This window comes from Schistocerca cancellata, chromosome 3 (assembly GCF_023864275.1).
Source record: "Schistocerca cancellata isolate TAMUIC-IGC-003103 chromosome 3, iqSchCanc2.1, whole genome shotgun sequence".
NCBI lineage: Eukaryota > Metazoa > Arthropoda > Insecta > Orthoptera > Acrididae > Schistocerca > Schistocerca cancellata.
In genome coordinates this window covers 716,070,456-716,090,683 of record NC_064628.1, presented here as the reverse complement: position 1 = coordinate 716,090,683, position 20,228 = coordinate 716,070,456, and the positions used below count along the sequence as shown (strand labels likewise).

Here is a 20,228-nt window from a genome sequence, read left to right as displayed (position 1 = left end):
CTTAAAATTCATTTTTTCACTTTTAACTAATTACCATTAACATACGTGAATAGAATCAGCGTTTCCATAAAAGAGAAATGTTGACCTCAGTTTTAAAGAATTTAACACCAGATCTAATTTAATGCTTAGTTTTAGGTATGTAATTTTTTTAGGTATATAATTGATTTATTTGGACTATTCCTAGTTAGTATCTTTTGTTATAGGGTAATATCAGTAATCGTTTCAGAACTTAAATTCTATTGTTGACGTATAAACAAATATAAATTCTGTAATAATTATAAACGTTTGGAGACGAAACTCTAGCATTCTTTAAGGGTCTGTTTGGCTCTATTCGAAAACATGTTAGCAAAGCCAGCCGTTAATTAATTCCAAATTAATTAACAGTTTAGGCAAAAGTATTGTTTGCATAACTATACAGGGTGATCAAAATGTCAGTATAAACTTGAAAACTGAATAAATCACAGAATAATGTAGATAGAGAGGTACAGATTGACACACATACTTGGAATGACATGTGGTTTTATTAGAACCAAAAAAATACTAAAGTTCAAAAAATGTCCGACAGATGGCACTTCATCTGATCAGAATAGCAATAATTAGCATAACAAAGTGAGACAAAGCAAAGATGATGTTCTTTACAGGAAATGCTCAATATGTCCACAATCATTCCTCAACAACAGCTGTAGTCGAGGAATAATGTGAACAGCACTGTAAAGCATGTCCGGAGTTATGGTGAGGCATTGGCGCTGGATGTTGTCTTTCAGCATCCCTAGACATGTCCGTCGATCACGATACACTTGCAACTTCAGGTACCCCAAAGCCATTAATCGCACGGACTGAGGTCTGAGGATCTGGGAGGCCAAGCATGACGAAACTGGCAGCTGAGCACACGATCATCACCATACGACGCGCGCAAGAGATCTTTCACGCGTCTAGCAATATGGGGCGGTTCTAATAAAACCCCATGTCATTCCAAGCATGTGTGTCAATGTTTACCCCTCTATCTACATTATTCTGTGGTTTATTAAGTTTTCAAATTTATACTGACTTTTTGATCACCCGGTATATGTTGATTTCATGATTTAAACACATAACTTGGCTTGACCCTTGTAGAAGAAGAAACTGTTAAAAGGAGTGAATTTTTTGATGTATTCAGTTAATTTAATGAGTTGAGTATTAATTGTAATTTCTGTAAATTAAACTTCAAACAATGTGTAGTTTCAGTGCCTATTATTGCGAGGATATATAAGGGCCCAATTTTTGGTCCTGAGACAGTCAGCCCATGGACGAGTTTCAGACAAGAAACCTGTGTTGGTTAGAACAACAACAATGCTTCAAATTAACTGTGAAATTCCATCCTGGATTTTCCTGTTTGATTTTTAACTGTGAAATACATGTTACACAATTAGGCCATGTGTTAAAACAATGACAGTGTCTGCTCCATTTGTACCTTCCTAGTCTTCAAGAACAGTGACCTTTGTGGTTAGGTTTTTACCGCTCGTAGATGTACAATAGTAAACTATTGCAGCAGTATGTGGAGGTTTGCCTGCTGTGTATTATTGTGGGGGGTTGTGAAGAGTGAAAGTAAAAGACTGTGAAATGCAACTGTGCAGCTGTCAGCTACATCATTTACAGTAGACTGTAGTTGCACCTCCACCCCCTATTTTTTCAGCCAGTACATTGACACCGAGGTAAAAAAAATGAAGAAAACAAAGCAGGCGAGTGTTGTCACAGTGTTTCTGTTGTGTGCCTACTGTAAGACCTTCGGTACACACACCATCAGAACATTTGACTTGTTACTCTAGCGAAGTAGGAGAGTGTCAGCAATATGTCTTGTGGTCTTATCGTGGCGTGTTTATCTTCTGCCGTTAGGTCAGACGATAGAAATGCCACTTGCACGCTTAGAGTAGCCGATTGACGGTGACCAACTTTAAACAGAACTTGATTAATTTTCACACATATTTATTAAAATAATAAAAATCATAGAAATTACTTAACTTGATTCTGGATGCTGTTTACAATTGACAATTTGAAGTTCCTTTGGTCTTGGTACGTTAATCTTATTCTCACATATCTCTGATACTTGACAAAGTGTCTATACATTTCTCTTCATGGCTATGTACAGGAATGTGGTAATCTTATTAGGCGCAGACTGAAACTTGACTATAGACAGATACAGACTAATGTAGACTGGTACAGACAGGTGCAGATAAATGGAGACTAACGCAGACTGACTAATCGGAGGTCTGTACACTCGTTATAATACCTCGAGCGTTGAGGTATCACTGTGCGAGTGTGATCCGTGAGGAGAAAAGGTTTTACGTTAGCAGCAATCTCATTGGCTGTGAGACATATTAAATATTAATTCGCGGATCGGCGGAAGCAGAATTTGGTCCATCCCTAAGACAGCGCCATCTCGTAGTGCGGAGACGGACGAGTGCTGCGCCTGCACTGTTGTGCTTAACAGGGCGTGCTCTAGTGGGAAAGTTGTGTACGCGCTGACTACGCGGAACTATGAACACAACAGTTTCCCTACAAAATAACACTAAACCCAGCTCTATATTTTCTTCCAATACAATGTGTACATAAAGTCCAGGAACACTCAATTATTTATTGCACAAGAACTAAACATTGTACCGATGTCATACATACAGCATTTTGAAGACACTAAGTTTTTTTTTTTTACAAACATTCGATACGCGAACCATGAGTGACCTGGCAGACATCAATACGGTAATTGAATTCTTGCCATACCCGTCCCAGCATGGCATTGCCGACTGTGGCAGCTGTCCCCTTCTGTAGCATGTCCATGTTTGCGATTAGCGCCGACTATCAGCATATTACCAAACTACACTATGGCGCTATACATGAAAAAAAAAAAAAACACTTTCAGGGTTTCTCTTCAAAATGACATATGTATGATATCTGTACAACGTTTGGTACTTGTGCAATAAGTAATTGAATGTGTTCTCAGACTTTATGTACACCCTGTTAAGTTATATGAATGTTTAAAGTTGTAAAGTATTTTTTGAAACACCCTGTATATACTTCTAATTGTGTCTGAGTATCCCATTAAGGCACTTCATGGAAGATTGATCAAAAATAAATTAAATTAACAAACTTTACACTCAATACTAACTACTCACTTTTAACGTGCAAAAAGAATATGGCCTATATGTGATATTTATATAATATAATAAAATTAGTAAACCATAATTAACTTACCTGAGCTTCTGTATGCGTGTCACCATATGTTTTCCTTGCATCTTTGCGTGTAGAACTTTGCACATACATGTCCTTGAAAGATGTTTTTTCACTTTCACTGTTGGCATTTAATATGGAAAGGATTACAATCGGGGATTTCTGACATTGCAGAATGTTATACAAGAAAATAAACATGACAATATAGCACTTAAAAATATTTGTGATGAGTGTTGGAGGTCACGAGTGCTTCACAGTAACGGAGGTTCCAATGTACATTCTAAGTACGAATTTTGTATGGCATAGATAATGTAAACACTTCACATAGGATAAACTAAATAATGAGAAGAAAGAAATCAGAGAACTATAAGCCCATCAGCAATATTTTTTCAAGATATACATAAAATTAAATACACAATGTGAAGTCCTGGTTGAAAGTAAATAATTTAATGAGTAATGGTAATAACTCTAACTGTACACGAACTATGTTGTTGACAGGCATATAAACAAGACTGGGAATGTTCCTAACTTTCAGACAATCTTTCATCAAAGCTAGAGAGTACACACAAATTGCCCTTGCTGTCTATATTGTGCCAGCACTGCAACTAGCAGATTAGGGTGAGAGGCTGTTTCAGATGGATTTGGGGAAGGGTGGCCAACAGCGAGGACAGAGAGCCCATAGCTGAAGAGGATACAAATGTGGCACTTGGGAGCTCTTTCTGCCCACAGGCAGATGGAGCTGTTTGCAGTGCATAATGATGTGGATATTAGATTGTGAAGTGGAGGTAGAATAGAGGAAGATGGAAATTGCAGAGAGAAAGCTGCATGTGCAAAATGAGTGAACTGGAGATCATCGATCAGAGTTGGAGGTGACTGTAGGGCAGGTGCTATCTGAGATTGAGACTATGAGAATTACAAACCTGACGGACGAGATGCGAGGACAACTCCCACCCACATAATTAAGAGAAGGTTGGGGGGGGGGGGGGGGGGGGATCCACATGTCATAGGTAATTAAACAGTCATTGCTCTACCACCAGGTGGTCACCTCAGCTCTTGGCCACAGTTTGGCGGTGGCCATCCATTCAGGTGGACAGCTGGTTGGTGATCACACCCAGAAATTACATCAGAGCTGGTATGTAACTGGTGGCCCTGCCTCTTTACAGTATAGGGTTAGTCTGCGATGAGACTGGAGTAAAATTGCCAGTCAGATGGGTGCACGAGACAGCTCTCACACCTGCATCTTCTGCAAGTGTATGACTCATGTGGCAGGGGATTAGCAGTGATGTGGCATGAGGATGGACTAGGCTACTGAACATATTGGGTGGGTGACGGATTCCCACTTTGGAGGGGGCAGTAATGATTGATCATACGATGTTTCTCACTTACTAGTACAACAATAAATAGCAGAAACCTTGGCGAAGGATATGATTTAGTTGTTCCACTTTGTGTGTATGTAAGTGTACTCTATAGCTCTGAAGGATGATTCGTTCAAAAGTTAGCAAAGTTTTTTGTCTGTTTATGTGCCTTCTGATGAATCAACACCTCTACTATTTGCGAGTTGTTACCTTTCCTCTGTAAATTATAATCATCAAGTTAAATTAAAATATGAAAAAATTTTAACAACACATGGCTCAAAAGCAAAGAGTACGCCAATGAATTTATCACAACCAGAACACAGCAGTTTCCATCAATCAGTTTAATAGCTTAAAACTTAAGTTTAATGTCCACTAACCTTAAATAAATGAACAAGGGTAAGGAATATATATACTATATACTAACACATTCTCATATTGGATATGTGCAAATTTAGCTGTAGCAGCTCATCAAATAAAAATGTGGTATAAATGTTTTAGCACGCTTCAGGCATGTTCTTAGATCATTCAGTCACATAAAGAAACTAATGTACTTTTTGAGTCTCGAGTGACTTGCCCAAGATTTCTTGCAAATGCGACAAAAGTAGTTTTGGTGAAAGTTCTGCAATAATCAGTAGACTATTATTCTTTTACTTTTTGTCATATTACACCAAATTGTTACACGTTTTGTTTCCTCAAAGAGCATGTACGTACTGATCTCAATATTTGTGGCTGCTTTGAAATCTCAATCATTGTGCACAAAAACATAGCCACTGTTTGTTTATGATAAGATGACCCTTTTTACAGGTGCTGCTAGCAGCAGAGAAAATTGGCAATAGCTGGAAGGTATTCTTTTGTCTTTAAATGTTGTCAATATTTCTGTGTGCATCACCTCTTGCTTCTGTATAGGGATTCTTGGCAATAGCTGGAAGGTATTCATTTGTCTTCAAATGTTGTCAGTATTTCTGGGTGCGTCACCTCTGCTTTTGTATAGGAACTCAACATGGGTAATGGTGCCAGCAATGTGGGAAGTACTTGCTGCTGCCTTCCCCTCACCATCCTGCTCCCCTCGGCAGTCATAAGTCGGGTACAAGGCATGCCTCCTGATGTTCCCGACAGCCAATGCGTTAAGGGTCATATGTGGCCAAACAGTGATCAGTCCACTGAAATTCGTGTTTTGCAGCATTGTTGACTTGTTGATCAGATTCACCATTCAAGTTTCAGCTGCTGTAAACATCACTGGTCCACATATGTTTACTGACAGCCATAGTCACATTACTATATAAATAAACTGTTTGAATCAACACTGATAAACACCTTTCAGGCACAGAGCAGAAATAAACAATTACTACCTAGGACAAACATTGCAAACTGGTGACTTCTGTTCCAAGTAACAGAAATTTTCACACTTAAACACTGCTGAAGATTCCATCTCTCTTTGACATAAATAAGATTGTGTTAATTCAAAAGTGATCATGTGGCTCTCAAATTTCTGAGAAGACACTAAAGAACAAGTCAAAATTCTCAGCAGGCAATCTTATGAATCACGGCAACCCATTTAAAACAAAGGAACCACTAGATACACTTATTTCAACTGTAAACTCACCAAACTCTTAGGGTTTTCTTTCCAGTCATAGGGAAAGCTGCCAATTGAGAGTAGTTTCACAGTTAAATATCGGATACAGTTTACAACTTAAATGTACGAAGTTTTGGAATGATTATAATCTGAAACTTCCTGGCAATTTTTAAGACTGGGTGGTTGACTGAGACTCTAACTCAGGACCTTTGCCTGTTTTGGGCAAGTGCTCTGCCAACTGAGCTACATAAGCATGACTCAGGACCAATCCTCACAGCTTTACTTCCACCAGTACCTCATTTTCAACCTTCCAAACTTCACAGAAGATCTCTTGCAAAACTTATGTGCTAGCACTCCTGGAAGGAAGGATATTGTGGAGATATGGCTGAGCCACAGTCTTGGGGATGTTTAAAGAATTAACTTTCACTCTGCAACAGAGTGTGTGTTTATATGAAAATTCCTGGCAAATTTATGCAGTTTTCATCTGCTACAAAGTTTCATATTAGGGCACACGCCACTGCAGGGTGAAAATTCATTCTGGAAACATCCCCCAGGGTATGGCTAAGCCATGTCTCCAAAATATAACTTCTTATCCTGTCTTCCAGGAGAGCTAGTTCTGCAACTTTTGCAAAACAATTTTTGTGAAATTGGGATGGTAGAAGAGAAAGTACAGGTGGACTTACAGTTGTGAGGACAGATTGTGCATCATGCTTGGGTCACTCAGTTGGTAGACAGGGTTGCCCCAAGTTTCCTCAGTGAAATTCCCTGATTTCCAGACATGTTTTAGCATTTTTCCTTGACAAATTTTGAGATCTCAAGACTTGAGTTGACAACCTGTCTTTGCAGCTATGGTACAAGAAATAATAGTGCAAACGAGGAAATATCTAAAAAAGACTTGCAAGCAGATGGCATTTGCTCATGTTAAGAAGTAACTTGATGAACTGATTTTAGATGGAGAAACCAAATGGTATGTGTGATTCATTAAGACCACTGCTATTATTTTATTTCAATGAAACAAAACAGATTTGGTGACAAAAATATGCATTTCCTTGGAGTCACAAGACAGATTTAAAATAACTTCACTGATTTCAGAAATACCCTTGGAAAAAAGTAGGCTTCTTGAAAGAAGTGTTTAAGGCAGGGAAGAATTGTGTAAACCAACTCTGTAGGTGGCCGCTAATAAAATGCTGAAAATGTTGACTCTACTATGTTCGTTATTACCCACTGTGTTATATCAAATATGTTACAGGTATTGTGCGATATTATTATTATTATTTTTAAATATATGAGTACATAGTGTATAAACCGCCAGTGACTGACACAGTTTTCTCCATCTTATTGTCCATACTTTCTAACATACAAACTATTTTTGAAGTGTATGAATGTACTAGAGCAAATAAATGTCTATAAAGCACCACACTGTAAAACATATTTGCAGTGAGACATTCACAATTCCTGAAATCCATCACCCATCGCCTGTTGAGGAGCAACGCAGTCCTGGGTCTATGGATACACCATGAAAATATGCTGCATTAATTTACACCACTCACAAACATACCTGGCCTGCAGACAGGTCTGTGAGACTAGATCTGACGAGCAGGGTCTCTGCATTAGTGGGAACTGAATGGCTTCAGATTGGCAGGGCCGATCCAATACAGATACCCACAGATATGGTCTCCAGTTTTAGCCTGTCACAGAAATCCACTCCTTTGGCCACCTATTCATGAGCCACATGTAGCATGTTGACAAAATGAGACCATGGTGATCAATCCATGCAACAGATAACTTTTCAGTTTCTCTGAGAATCAATAATAATGAGGATAGGTAGCAACTGATTGCTGAGCCACATACAGCCATGTAGAAAAGACAATTACACTCTCACAACTAAATTTTCAGCCATAGCTATTGTCAGAAAACGAGAGGACACATACACTCACACAATCACCCAGCCACAGCTCATGCACAGATGACCGCCGTCTCTGACCGCTATGTCTACAGTCTCTGAGAATAAGATCCAAACAAACAACTCTTCGTGCCTCCCTGCCTCTTGTCGGCAGCTGCTAGGCTACCGGCAAGACACAGTGGCAGCACTGACTGCAAGCTGAGGGGAGTGGTAGTAAAAGGAGAAGCAGTAGGGACGAAGGAGTAGAGAAACGGGGCACATACTCAGTTGCACCCAGCCAGCAAAGATGGATGACACCTCAGTAAACAAACCATTTCATCTAGTGAGACAAAAATGAGATTTTTTCAGTGTTTTTTTCCCCCTTCAAATTTCCCTGATTTCCCTGAAGTGTTTGAAATTTGCTGATATTTCCTGGTTTCCAGAACCTGTGGCAACACTGGTAGATCACTTGCCCACAAAAGACACAGGTCCCAAGTTTGAGTCTCAGTCTGGCACACAGTTTCAATCTGCCTGAAAGTTTCATATCAGAGCACACACTGCCGTAGACTGGAAATTCATTCTGGATAACTATCTGTTCATATATATGGCCAAGTTCCTCAGTCTAGCTCAGACACACAAAAAGAAGCAGATTTCAGTTTATATACATAGATCTAAAAGATTTAGTAAAATATTTTTTATTTATTTACTAAAGTTTTTGACAGATGATGACCGCAATATATTTTCTAATGGGAAAAAGATATTTTTATGTGATATAATTACAATTTAACAATTTTCAGTTTTTGTTTTTTTTACTTTACTTGCAGTGTGAAACCTTGCCTATTGCCAAATTTCACGATTTTAGGTCAATGGGAGGTATCCTACAGGTTTTGATGAGAGAGTTTTCAAGTGTCAAAATATGTGACATAAAGGGCTGTATCTTTTGACTGCATTGACTTAGAAGTTTAAAATTTTTACACTGTGAATCAACCATGGACTTTAATATGTGACATAAATTGAAACATGATGTGTCAACCTGTTCTTGAGGGGGAGGGGGGAAGGGTTCTTAACAGACAGACAGCTGGTCAGACAGACAACAAAGTGAACCTATAAGGGTTCTGTTTTTTACAGACTGAGGCACAAAACCCCAAAAAACTAAATGTCCTCTACAATTAACAAGTTTAAAATAACATTCTAAGCAGCACTCATGAATTATGTTTATTATAAAAAGACCTGCTGCCTTAATCACTGTATGGGTATAAATCAATAATAGCTTCGACAACGAGATCTCAAAAACTGGATGTTGTGTACAAGCACTATTTGCTGTAAAATGAATGTTGCTGCAATGGGTGGAAATGCTTGGGCCTTCTGTTCCTTCTCATTATTGTTTACACTCCCCACCTTTTCACAATCTTCATTTTTTCTCCCCAATTGTTTTGTACTCCTTGACTGTCAAAAATCAAGACCGACATAATGTGGTGCAGAACGTAACATGTAAACCTGTCCTTTGATTCTTACACAGAATTAATTTTTATGTTAATGTAGGAGCAGCTGACCTCTGCTTGTGACACCAATTGTCTCTCAATGTAACTGAGTCTGCTTCGTTAACATAACATTAATAATTCAGTTGATTAAGTTTTTTATTTGTTGCTACCTTCTGGTTGTTGTTTGCATTCCATATATTGCATTAACTGCATAAGTTCTGAGACCTGTTTCTATCTTTATCTCCTAAAAGATAATTTTTGTATACCTATGAAGTCTCGTCATTGCTACTCAAAGAATACATCCTAATTTTTTAAAAGTATGGTAGAGACTACATTCCCGCATACAATGGTTGCACACTAAAAGAGTGTCAACATGACTTCATTTAAGAACAGAAATTGCAAAATCCATCTAGACCACTTTTCTACAACAATGAATCAACTGCAACGAGGGTACTTTTAGAAAATATAATGATGTTAAAAAGCACAGTCCACTATAACACAACACTAGAAATTGACTCACCACGATGTAAGAGCTGAAAGCGAAAGCAGTTGCATAACAACCCAATATTTACTCAGTAACATAATTCTATAAGTTCTATCTATAGTATTTTCTTGCTGCAGATCCAACAACAGCATTAACCATGTACATGTGGTGCGAAACATAATAATTACTCTTTAAAACACTAATATTCAAACATTACCCTTCAAGCAGTTTGAGATTACTGTTAAGTCTTTTCTGCTCATCACTTGGGGTCTGAAGCATAAATAAATACTCACCACTCACTCTCTGTAGTGTCGTCTTGCTGCAAGCTCACTGTCTTTACGTCCACCGCCTCAGGAGGAAGTTCTACTGCCTTTTTCAACATCTGTGCTTCATTTTCTTTTCTGGAATCACTTTTTTTACGTTCTTTCCTATTTTCCATTTTACTATTCTTCTCAGATTTCCTTGTATCTAGTTTCTTCGCAGATCCTTCAGTATCCAACTCTCTTTTTAGACCTTCTTTTGATACTACGTCTTTTCTGTCATCTCTCTCAACAGCCCGCTTCTTAACGTCCTCTCGTTCCTCGGCATTATCTTCCTTTCGTTTAGCTGAGCCATCTCTTCTACGAGTGTTTTCTTTTTCACCCTTCTTGGTTGTAATTCTGTTAACTTCCTTAACATCTTTCTTGTCTGTTTCAGTCTTCTTCCTATTATCATCTAACTGTTTCTTGACATTTTCTCTCTTCCCCTCCTTATCACCCTCTCTTCCACCTCTAACATTTTCTTTAACTTCTTGCTGAATCACGTCTTTTTTGTTATCCTTTTTATCCCTTACATTTGCATTAGCATCCTTCCTTTCAGGGACAGAATTATTTTTTGCATCATCACACATTGTTTTTTCACGGTGAATTGCATGAGAGGTTTTTGCCACAAACGTACTTTCTTCCTTTGCATGTTTTTCAACTGTTTTATGGTTATCAACTTTTTTCTTTTGATGTTCTTCCTGAATAAGTGATAGCTCAACTTCCTTTCTGTCATTACTGGCATCTTGTGGTGATGGTGAAATATTAGTATCTTTTATTGTTACGTGTACTGTATCTTCCCTGTGTGTACCACTCTTTTTCCCTGGTTTTATGAGAGTGTCTCTACTTTCTTTCAGTTGCTCATACACACTGTCCGAAATTACAGTATGGGCAGAGGCCATTTTTTGGTCATCATCTCTCAGATGCATATTTGTTGTTTTCTTACTATCATCTCTTAACTCACTGACATTGTCAGCTACCACTTTATCACCTTGCAATATTTCTGACGCTTTTGATGGTTCATCAGCTGAAGCTGAAGCTAATTTCCCATCATGATTGCCTTTCCCAGGAGATTCATCACTTCCAGGTATTTTTTTGTGGTCAGTAGTTGCTCCTGCTGACCTGACAACTTCAGACAACTCTGTTTCTATCTCATTACCAAGAAGAACTTTACTCTCTCTAATAGAAAGCTTCGAAACCAATGATTCACTATTCTGCAGTGGTCCTTCTTCCTCTGTCCTACTATCAGGACTGCTGGAACGTAAAGATTTAGACCTTGTAAATAAATCAATCTGTTGTGACTTCTCTTCTTCAGTCCTGTGCTTGCTCTCAGCTTTTCTATCCTGTTTAGAAGATTTTTCTTCTGCCTCAGTGACATCAACAGAACTTGTGCAGACATCCACAGTATAATCCTCATCATCCTGCATACTCTGACTGACATTAGCATCCTGAAGTTCCATTGTGGTTCCTGATGTGCACAGTTTTTCTCTCGCAGTTTCAGCTTCATTGGAGAGTGGTATAGAAGTAACTTCACCAGAGGTGTCAGTTTGCACTTTCTCCGCATTACTCTCTTCTTTTTCCACAACTACTTCTAACAGTTTTGTTTCATCACTGACATTAACAACTTCATCATTAACTTTACCTAAGATTATAACTTCCATGTCAGCAAGATCTGGAGGAATTACTTCTTTCACTTCAGTCCCTTCTTCAAATTCAACTACTTCTGCTATACCAGAGACATCTTTTGTTTCATTCTCCTCTGCCAATTCCTGCATTGTACCCTCAATGATCATTTCAAAGTCCTTATCTAGCACAATCTCTTCTGATGAACTAGCAATCTGTTCATTTTTGTTAGTAGCTTCAGCATCTTCCTCAATTTTTTCATCTTTTGTTACACAAGATGGTAATGAAGTTGATACCAATTCTGAGACATCATCTTCCAGCGATAACTCTTCAACTGGTTCCATTTTAACCTGGATTACTGGTTCTGTGGTTTGTGGATCAAGGGTATATTCTTCTTTCCTTTCCTTCTTTATTATAGCCTGAAGTTCCTCCTGTGAGCAAACAGGAAGTAAAAAATGTCAATCATCAGATAGTATTTTTCAATAAAAGTAAATTATCATAAAATTTACTTCGTTAATCTGCATTCAGAGTTTCTACAGCTAATTTTACGTGATAATATATATTCAGACTACCTGATAAAAAGCTCCAAGGCAAACGACATTCTGTAACTTTTTTTTTTCTGTATACCCAAGAAATGGAAACCAATACTTTCTACTCAAACATACAAATAATGTAAGGTTAAAGAAGATCACTCACTGAATAGCAGAAGCACTGAGTTGTCGCCAGGCACACACAAAAGAGAAATAAACTTCTGCTGGCTCTAAGAAGAAATCTTTCAACAAGCTAGGGCATGGGCATGCATGCACCCCCTCCCCCCACCCCCCTTGACTGACACACACACACACACACACACACACACACACACACACACACACACACACAAAAACCAGTGCAGCTTTTAGTATAAGACACATTTTGGTGAAGTGAAGTATTGCACAAGTATTTTTCAAACCAGAAAATGAAGATCACCCCTATAATCTACTGTTTGGATGCACTTTTTATTTACATGCATGTATCACAAGATGGATAGACACCCTACATTGCTAGCCGGGCCAATGGTAAATGTTGTATCATGTTCATGATAACTGCTGGTGGCATATTCCACGTCACCAGTTCCATCCTTGGAAATATGGTGCACACGTCGTGGAGGACAAGAGAAACTTGTTACACAGATATTTTCAACTGGAATCCATTAATTGAGACAGACTGTTATTGGACTTCTTACAATGTTTTTGCAATGTTCTGAATAATTTAACAACTTTCTAAAGCATAGTAATTGTGAAAATAAGTGCAATATATGAGATGATGTTAATGAGAAGCCTCACATTTATTTCGAGAGTTGGATGCTGAACTTTTGTTCTTAACTTCCAGCTGTAACTGCAGTATTTCAGGAAAAGCAGTTATATCAAAAGAGCTTGGCGAGTGTGCTGAAACAGTAAGGTGAGCAAGCTTGAATAATATGAAGTCTTGGCTTCCAATCAGATTTTACTTTGTTACTTAATAGCACGGTAAAGAACCAGCGGAACATAATGTGTGGCCCACAACAAACACAGCTGGAAGTAAATAAAGTTCACGAAGAGCAAGAATGGGGTGAATTTTGAGAATGCATATTTGTAGGAGTTTATAGCTATTGTCAATAGCAATGAAGATCAAGAGCGAAAATTATGCTGCAATGCATAAATAAATGGCTCGCACTGAAGCTAGTTCCAGCTGTGGCCACAAGGTGCAAATCTGGCACTTTACATTGTTTTTTTATGATGGCAGGATATTCATGCTGTCTTTTAACAAGGCATAATATGAGCGAATATATGGCAATCGAGAAGAGAGACTGTGTGCTGTCAGTGAAATTGTTTCATGTGAACAGCTGCAAATTACAGTGCTGCAATGACAGAGTACCGCCAGCTGAAAGGTCTGAGGAGAGGCCTGATGTCATTAAATTGTTTACAGAAGATTATAATGAAATTCAAAAACACCAGCGAGGTTGTAGTGTCACCTGGAAGAGGAAGGTGTCCTATCCCGGTAGAGGCTATTGACGAAGTTGCTGTTGCTGTAACTGACCATACGGGTCATGTTTCGGGTAGTGATAGTGCTTGTGCTGTGTCACAAGAATTGTCCATTCCACGATCAAGAGTAGGGAAAGTTTTATGATCTGTATTACACTGATACCCGTACAAGATCCAGACAGTGCAGCACCTGAAACCTCATGATCCACAGCAATGCTATGAATTCTCTCTTCAGTTCCTGGCATGGATCAAAGAGGATGAAATGTGGACAGGCAATATTCTATGGCGTAATGAGGAAAATTTGACACTACAGGGTGCAGTGAATAAACAGAACTGTTGAATTTTGGGTACTGCTAAACCACATGCTGTGCACATATAGCCATTGCATTTGCCATATGTGACTGTGTGGTGTGGGCTCACAAGCACCTTTATTCTGCACACATCACACATCACCCACACATGACTGTCAGCTCCGGCAGTTTGGACCAGAATGCAACATCCACGTGCAATGGAAGCAGCAATCTGGAGGGAGCGGGGAAAAGGAAGGGATAGCAGTGTACAGTGTATGGGTGGAATGTATGAGTACATGCACTTTAATTATAAGCACCCAGTCTATTGCAACAACAGACTAACCTCCTACCTTACCAGAGGAGCTAAATTGAGAAATACTGAAACAGTGTCATTTACTCTGAAAGGAAGTAAATGACCAGTTTCAAAATAATAAGAGGAAGGATTTTAAACAATCATAAGATTTAACTAAGCAGAAATTTAACACAAAACTTGGTCAAATCTCACATGTCTAAGTAAGGGTGAGAGGGTTGAAATAAACAAAGGTTCATATGTAGCTGCTATTTCAGGCTCTGCACTTGCTAGTTTGCAGGGGCAAGCAGACAACTTAATCGATAATCAAGTATGAGAAAGGATTGAATCACCTGTATATACACCTCACTCTATGGCAAAAACAGACAGAACGGAGAGTGAAATATGGAAAATTGGGGATAAACTAACTAAACTAAAGAAATATATTTTAAACAAACATTTTCGTGTCCATGGGTGTGTACAAAAGTATGCAATGTCTGAGAACCAAGCTATGAATGGTACTTAAAATGTACCGATGCTGATGAAGATGTAAGACCTGAGCACAGTTTGTGTCAGGAAAGGTTGGATGTGTCTGAATGTACCAAAGCATATTGTAGTTTTTATTGCTATGGTGAGAAGTATTTGAAGAGGAAGATGTATTTGAATGAAGCACTATTCCATGGAAGTGTTTTACGTAAACTATTGTCCAATTTATTATCTGTAGAAGCAGTAAGGTTTATTATAGTCTGTGACACAATTTATGGCCTCTGGGTCAGGGATGCAAAGTAGACAGATGAGCAGCTAGCCAATCAGCAAGTTGATTTCCGCATTCTGTACTGTGTAAACTTCCATCATATTTTAGCATTGTATCGTGTTTTACACACGCAAAACTGATTGATTTCTGTATGTTCTGTGGTTTTCTTTTATAATGGTTAAAATACCCACAAAGTGTCTAGTGTTTCACAAACAGGCATGGGACCTTATTTCTAAAGTGTATCCATTGTTCAAACATGAGGCAGATTCAGGGGAGCCGGTATGCCAGGTTACCAAAGTGCAGGAACGCACTGCAGTGTCCTGTGGTGATACTGGTGCACTTTCAGCTGAGTCAACAGTGCAGCATTTGTTGTGAGCTGTAAGGCCAGGGGCCACCAATGCTGTCACTGATTATAGTTGTACCAGCTGCGAAATTTTGAACATGACTACTTTATGTATATGGTTGGTAAAACAGCACTAAATGTACCATTCTGTGAAATAATCACAAACCTATACTTAAGATGTATCTATTGTCCAAGTCCAATAGATGGTTTGGTAATTTTATGCTGAGGACACCATAGTGCTTGTCTGATGGAGCTGATCCCCCATGGTACACAAAACAGGTCAGAACACTGTTGCAGGAACAACAAAAAACGCATGCCAAATTTAAACGAATACAAAATCCTCAAAATTGGTCAGTTGGTTTGGAGTGAAAGAGACCAAACTGCGAAAGCTTAAGTTGTTTAAAAGATCAGTCAAGACAAGGTATTAAAACCAATACATGAAACAGAATAAAGAAAATAAAAATGTGGAAAGGGCAGAGGCCAGGCCAGGCTACCAAGCAAGGGCCGCTAAGGGAACCTAGACGGGAAAGGGAACCTAGACGGGAAAGGGGGCGGAAGGGGGGGGGGAGGGGCAGGAAAGGGGTGCCCCACCAACTCCACCACTTTTGCATTGTCTGCTACCACCAGGGATAGTGTGTCAAGATGTTGCCTCAAAGCAGCCAAATTACAGCAGTCTAGCAAGTCGGTCACCATCTGGTGGGCTCCACATCGGCACTGAGAGGGATTCTCACATTGGAAAATGTGGCCATGGGTCAGTCAAGTGTGGCTAATGCGGAGTCGACAGAGGACAGTGGAGTCCCTGTGAGAAGTATGCAGGGAAGACTGCCATGTGGTCATGGTCTCCTTAACTGTACTCAATTTGTTTGGGGAGATCAGTGCAGACCATTTTGAGTTTCAGACTTCCAGCAACTGATGGTGTGTAAACCACAAAAGGACCGATTCTGGGACGCCCATCTCTAGAACCAGCATCCCGGTGGCTTGCTTGGCCAAGTAGTTAGCTCGTTCATTTCTCAAAATCACAACATGACTGGGTGTCCAAATGAAAACTACTGGCTGTCCGACTTGATTGAGGTCAGAGACAAGGTGCTGCATGGCCGTAACCAGCAGGTGAGAAGAATAGCACTAGTGTAAAGCCTGAAGGCTGCTAAGGGAGTCACTACAGATTAGGGCACTCCTGTCAGTGCAAGATCAAACATGCCTATAATGGCCTTCAATTCAGCAGTGAAGACACTGCAGCCATTTAGCAGAGAGTGATGTTCACTGCACTGTGCATATGTATTTGCAAAGCCTGTTCATCCATCAACTGTTGAGCCATCGGTGAATACCACTTCTGAACCCGGATACATCTCAAGGACAGCCAAGAGGAAGTGGTGAAAAATTTTAGGTCAACAGAATCTTTTGGACCAAAGGAGATCGAGACAAATCCTAGGTCGGGGCACAAGCCATGGGGACAGATGCTATGTCTCTCTCTGACAATGGAGGACGTTGCAGTTGACAGAATGAGGGCATTGTAGTGCCGCAAAAGGGTACAGCGATCTGCACGACTGCTAGTGTTACTGAGACAGCGAAGTGCATTAAGACGTCGCCAGCACTTTTGCTTAAGTTGGTGAAGGTGGGGAAGCCATGTCAGCCAGGAATCGAAGACAAGTCCCAAAAAGTGGTGTGTCTCAATTACAAGAAGTAGTTGACCGTCTAGGTAAAGTTCTGGGTGTGGATGGCAGTACGACAGCAACAGAAGTGCATGGCACAAGTCTTGGCGGCTGTGCGCCTTTCGTATGGTGCCCTGTACATGGCGCTATGCTACAGCCATACTAGAGGAGTAATAATAAAAGCAAAAATTGTCAACATATATGGAGGGCGATACCAAAGACCCCGCAGCCGCCACTAGACCATAGACGGCCACCAGAATAAGAGGGACACTCAGTACAGAGCCCTGTGGACTTCATTCTCTTGGATAAGGAGGGTACTGAGTGAAGCACTCACATGAACCTGGAATGTACAGTACAACAGGAAGTTCTTGACAAAAATTGAGAGTGAACCTCAGAGACACCACTCGTGTAATGTAGTAAGGCTGTGGTGACACCATGCTGTGTCATAAGCCATATCTGGGTCGAAAACACAGTGATGAGGTGCTGATGACTTCCAAAAGGTCATAACAGATGATGGACTCCAGGTGAATCAGAATATAAAACCACCCTGAGATGCAGCAAAAAGGCCACAAGATTCACGAAGCCAACACAGCCTCTAGCTCATCATGCATTTGAGCAACTTACAGAGAATGCCAATAAGACTGATTGGGTGATAACTGCCCATCTCTGGAATTTCTTACCTAGTTTTAGTACCAGAAGTACTGAGTTTTCCCACCACTGTGAAGGGAACTCACCCTCATTCCAGATACGATTAAAGAGGGTGAGGATGTGTCACTGACAGCCCACTGATAGATGTTTCAGCATTTGGTTGTGGATGCAGTCTGGCCCTAGGGCCACATCAGGATAATGGGCTAGCGCATTAGAGAATTCCCATTCACTGAACGGAGCATTATATAGCATCAGGTGGAAGGTAGTAAAAGATACATGCATTCACTTTACCCATTGTTTTATGAGCCGTAAGATGGTGTAGTTCTCAGACACAGAAGGCTCACCATACATTTGGCAACAGTGTCTGATCAGTATAAATGGCACCACCTAAGGGAATACTTGATACACATTGAAGCTGTAGAGGCGACTGATCTTTGGCTATACCTGTGATGGAGAGGTACATCATCGAATGGTGGAAATGTACCATTCTCAGCATTCTTGCTTTCATTGTTTTATGAGGTAGTGGATGCAGGCACGGAGCCACTTAAAGGCAATGAGATGCTCCAGCGAAGGGTGCCATTTATGGCATTGGAGAGACCACCTATGATCTCTAATGGCTGCAGGGATAAACGGGGTCCACCAGGGTACCATCTTCTGACAAGGGGGATCCTGAGAAATGGGGGTTGGCTTGGTTGGTTGGTTGCCAAAAGAATGGCTGCCATTGTATGCCGAACAGGCAAATCAATACTGGCTTGCAATGATGACAGAAGAGGTGAACCCATCCCAGTCAGCATTACGGAGAACCCATCTGTGGGGGTGTCCAGGGGAGAGACACTGAGGGAGGGACAGGATGATTGGGAAGTGATCACTATCCAACAGGTCATTGTGGACCACCCAGTGGATTGATGGTAGAAAACCAGGGCTACAAAAGGAGAGATCAATGGCCGGGGTGCCATGTGCCACAATGAAGTGTGTGGGAGCACCAGAGTTCCAGAGGCAAAGATTGAGCTGTGCCAGTAAAGTTTCGACATGTTCACTATGGCCAGTGATCAATATTCCACCCCACAAAGGGGTATGGGAATTGAAGCTGCCCAGGAATAGGAAAGGTGGGGGGGAGCTGAGAGAGTAATGAGGACGCCACATCCTGGGACATGGCATCATTGGGAGGGAGATAAACATTACAAATAGTAAAATCCTGATGTGCCCTAACCCGAACAACCACTGCTTCAAAAGCTGTATCATGAGGCAGAAGGTCACTATGTGTATACAGTCCAGCAGGACAGGGTTCCAAGTTGCTGGAAATCACGTTTCCTGGATGGCAATACAGAATGCAAGACTGTCTGAATACTGTGGTGCCATTATATCTTGAAGCGACCGAAGGGGGGGGGAGGTCGGGAGGGAGGTCAGGGTTGAGACCAACGGTCATGTGCTGTCACTGGTTGAGACACAACATCTGTGGCACATTGCCTGGGAAGATCTGGTGCCTCAGGGGCCACTGGGATCTCCACCCTGGGCACAGAAGGAGTACATGCAGAGTCTGACGGCATGGGGGCCACCTGAGTTTCCTGTGTCTTAGAGAAGATCTTTTTGTCCTTCTTGCTCTTCTCCTTATAAGATGAGGATAGTGAAGATTTCCCTCCATTGCTTTCAGGGACAGAGGAGAAATGAGAAGTCTAACGGCCAACAGCCTGTGGTCCCTTCAGCCACCGGCTGGCTTCTACCTAAGGATCAGCAGGAATTGTGGAAGGAAGAGTCTCAAGGGACCTATTCCTAGCTAGATAAACCAGATGAGGATGAGGCACCTCCAGCTGGGGCATGGGAACCGGTGTCCTCTACAGGTGGGGTGCCAATGCTCCCAAAGTGGGTATGGTGGAAGCACCAGAAGGGCTCCCTACCCACCTGGAGGGCAGGTGTTAGCGGGTGGCACTGAGGACCCACAGTAAAAGGTACAACAGAGGAACACAAAGTCAACAGAGAAGGTGACAACTTTGCAAATGTAGCATAAGATTGTGTAATTTGCATGGAATTAAGACGCGCATAGTTTTTTCTGGACTCTAGCTATATGAGCTTGTCCAGGGTCTTATACTCCTGTATTTTCTCCCCATGCTTAAAAATAGAGCAATCTGGTGCACAGGGAGAGTGGAGCTCACCACAGTTTACACAGGTGGGGGGAGGGACCCAAGTTGTTCACTTGCAGCGGATGTCCACAATCTCCACAGACAGGGATAGCAGTGCAACGGGAAGACTTCGCACACCTGAAGCATCTCATAGGAGGAGGAACATAGGGTTTCACATCACATCAGCAGAGCATCACCCTGACCTTCTCAGGCAATGTATCATCCTCAGAAGCCAAG

At 40.8% G+C, this 20,228-nt stretch overlaps 1 protein-coding gene across 4 annotated transcripts in view; it reads right to left on the bottom strand.

Moving 5' to 3' along the window:
- The window catches only part of LOC126175723 (bromodomain-containing protein 8), a 272,574-nt gene that overhangs the window by 75,243 nt on the left and 177,103 nt on the right, over positions 1-20,228 (bottom strand). For all 4 annotated transcript variants that reach the window (XM_049922659.1, XM_049922657.1, XM_049922658.1 and 1 more), the window contains 2 exons: positions 10,270-12,329; positions 3,226-3,322 (listed from right to left, as the gene is read on the bottom strand). In XM_049922659.1, coding sequence (XP_049778616.1) covers positions 3,226-3,322; positions 10,270-12,329 — 2,157 coding nt within the window. The remainder of the gene's footprint in view (positions 1-3,225; positions 3,323-10,269; positions 12,330-20,228) is intronic.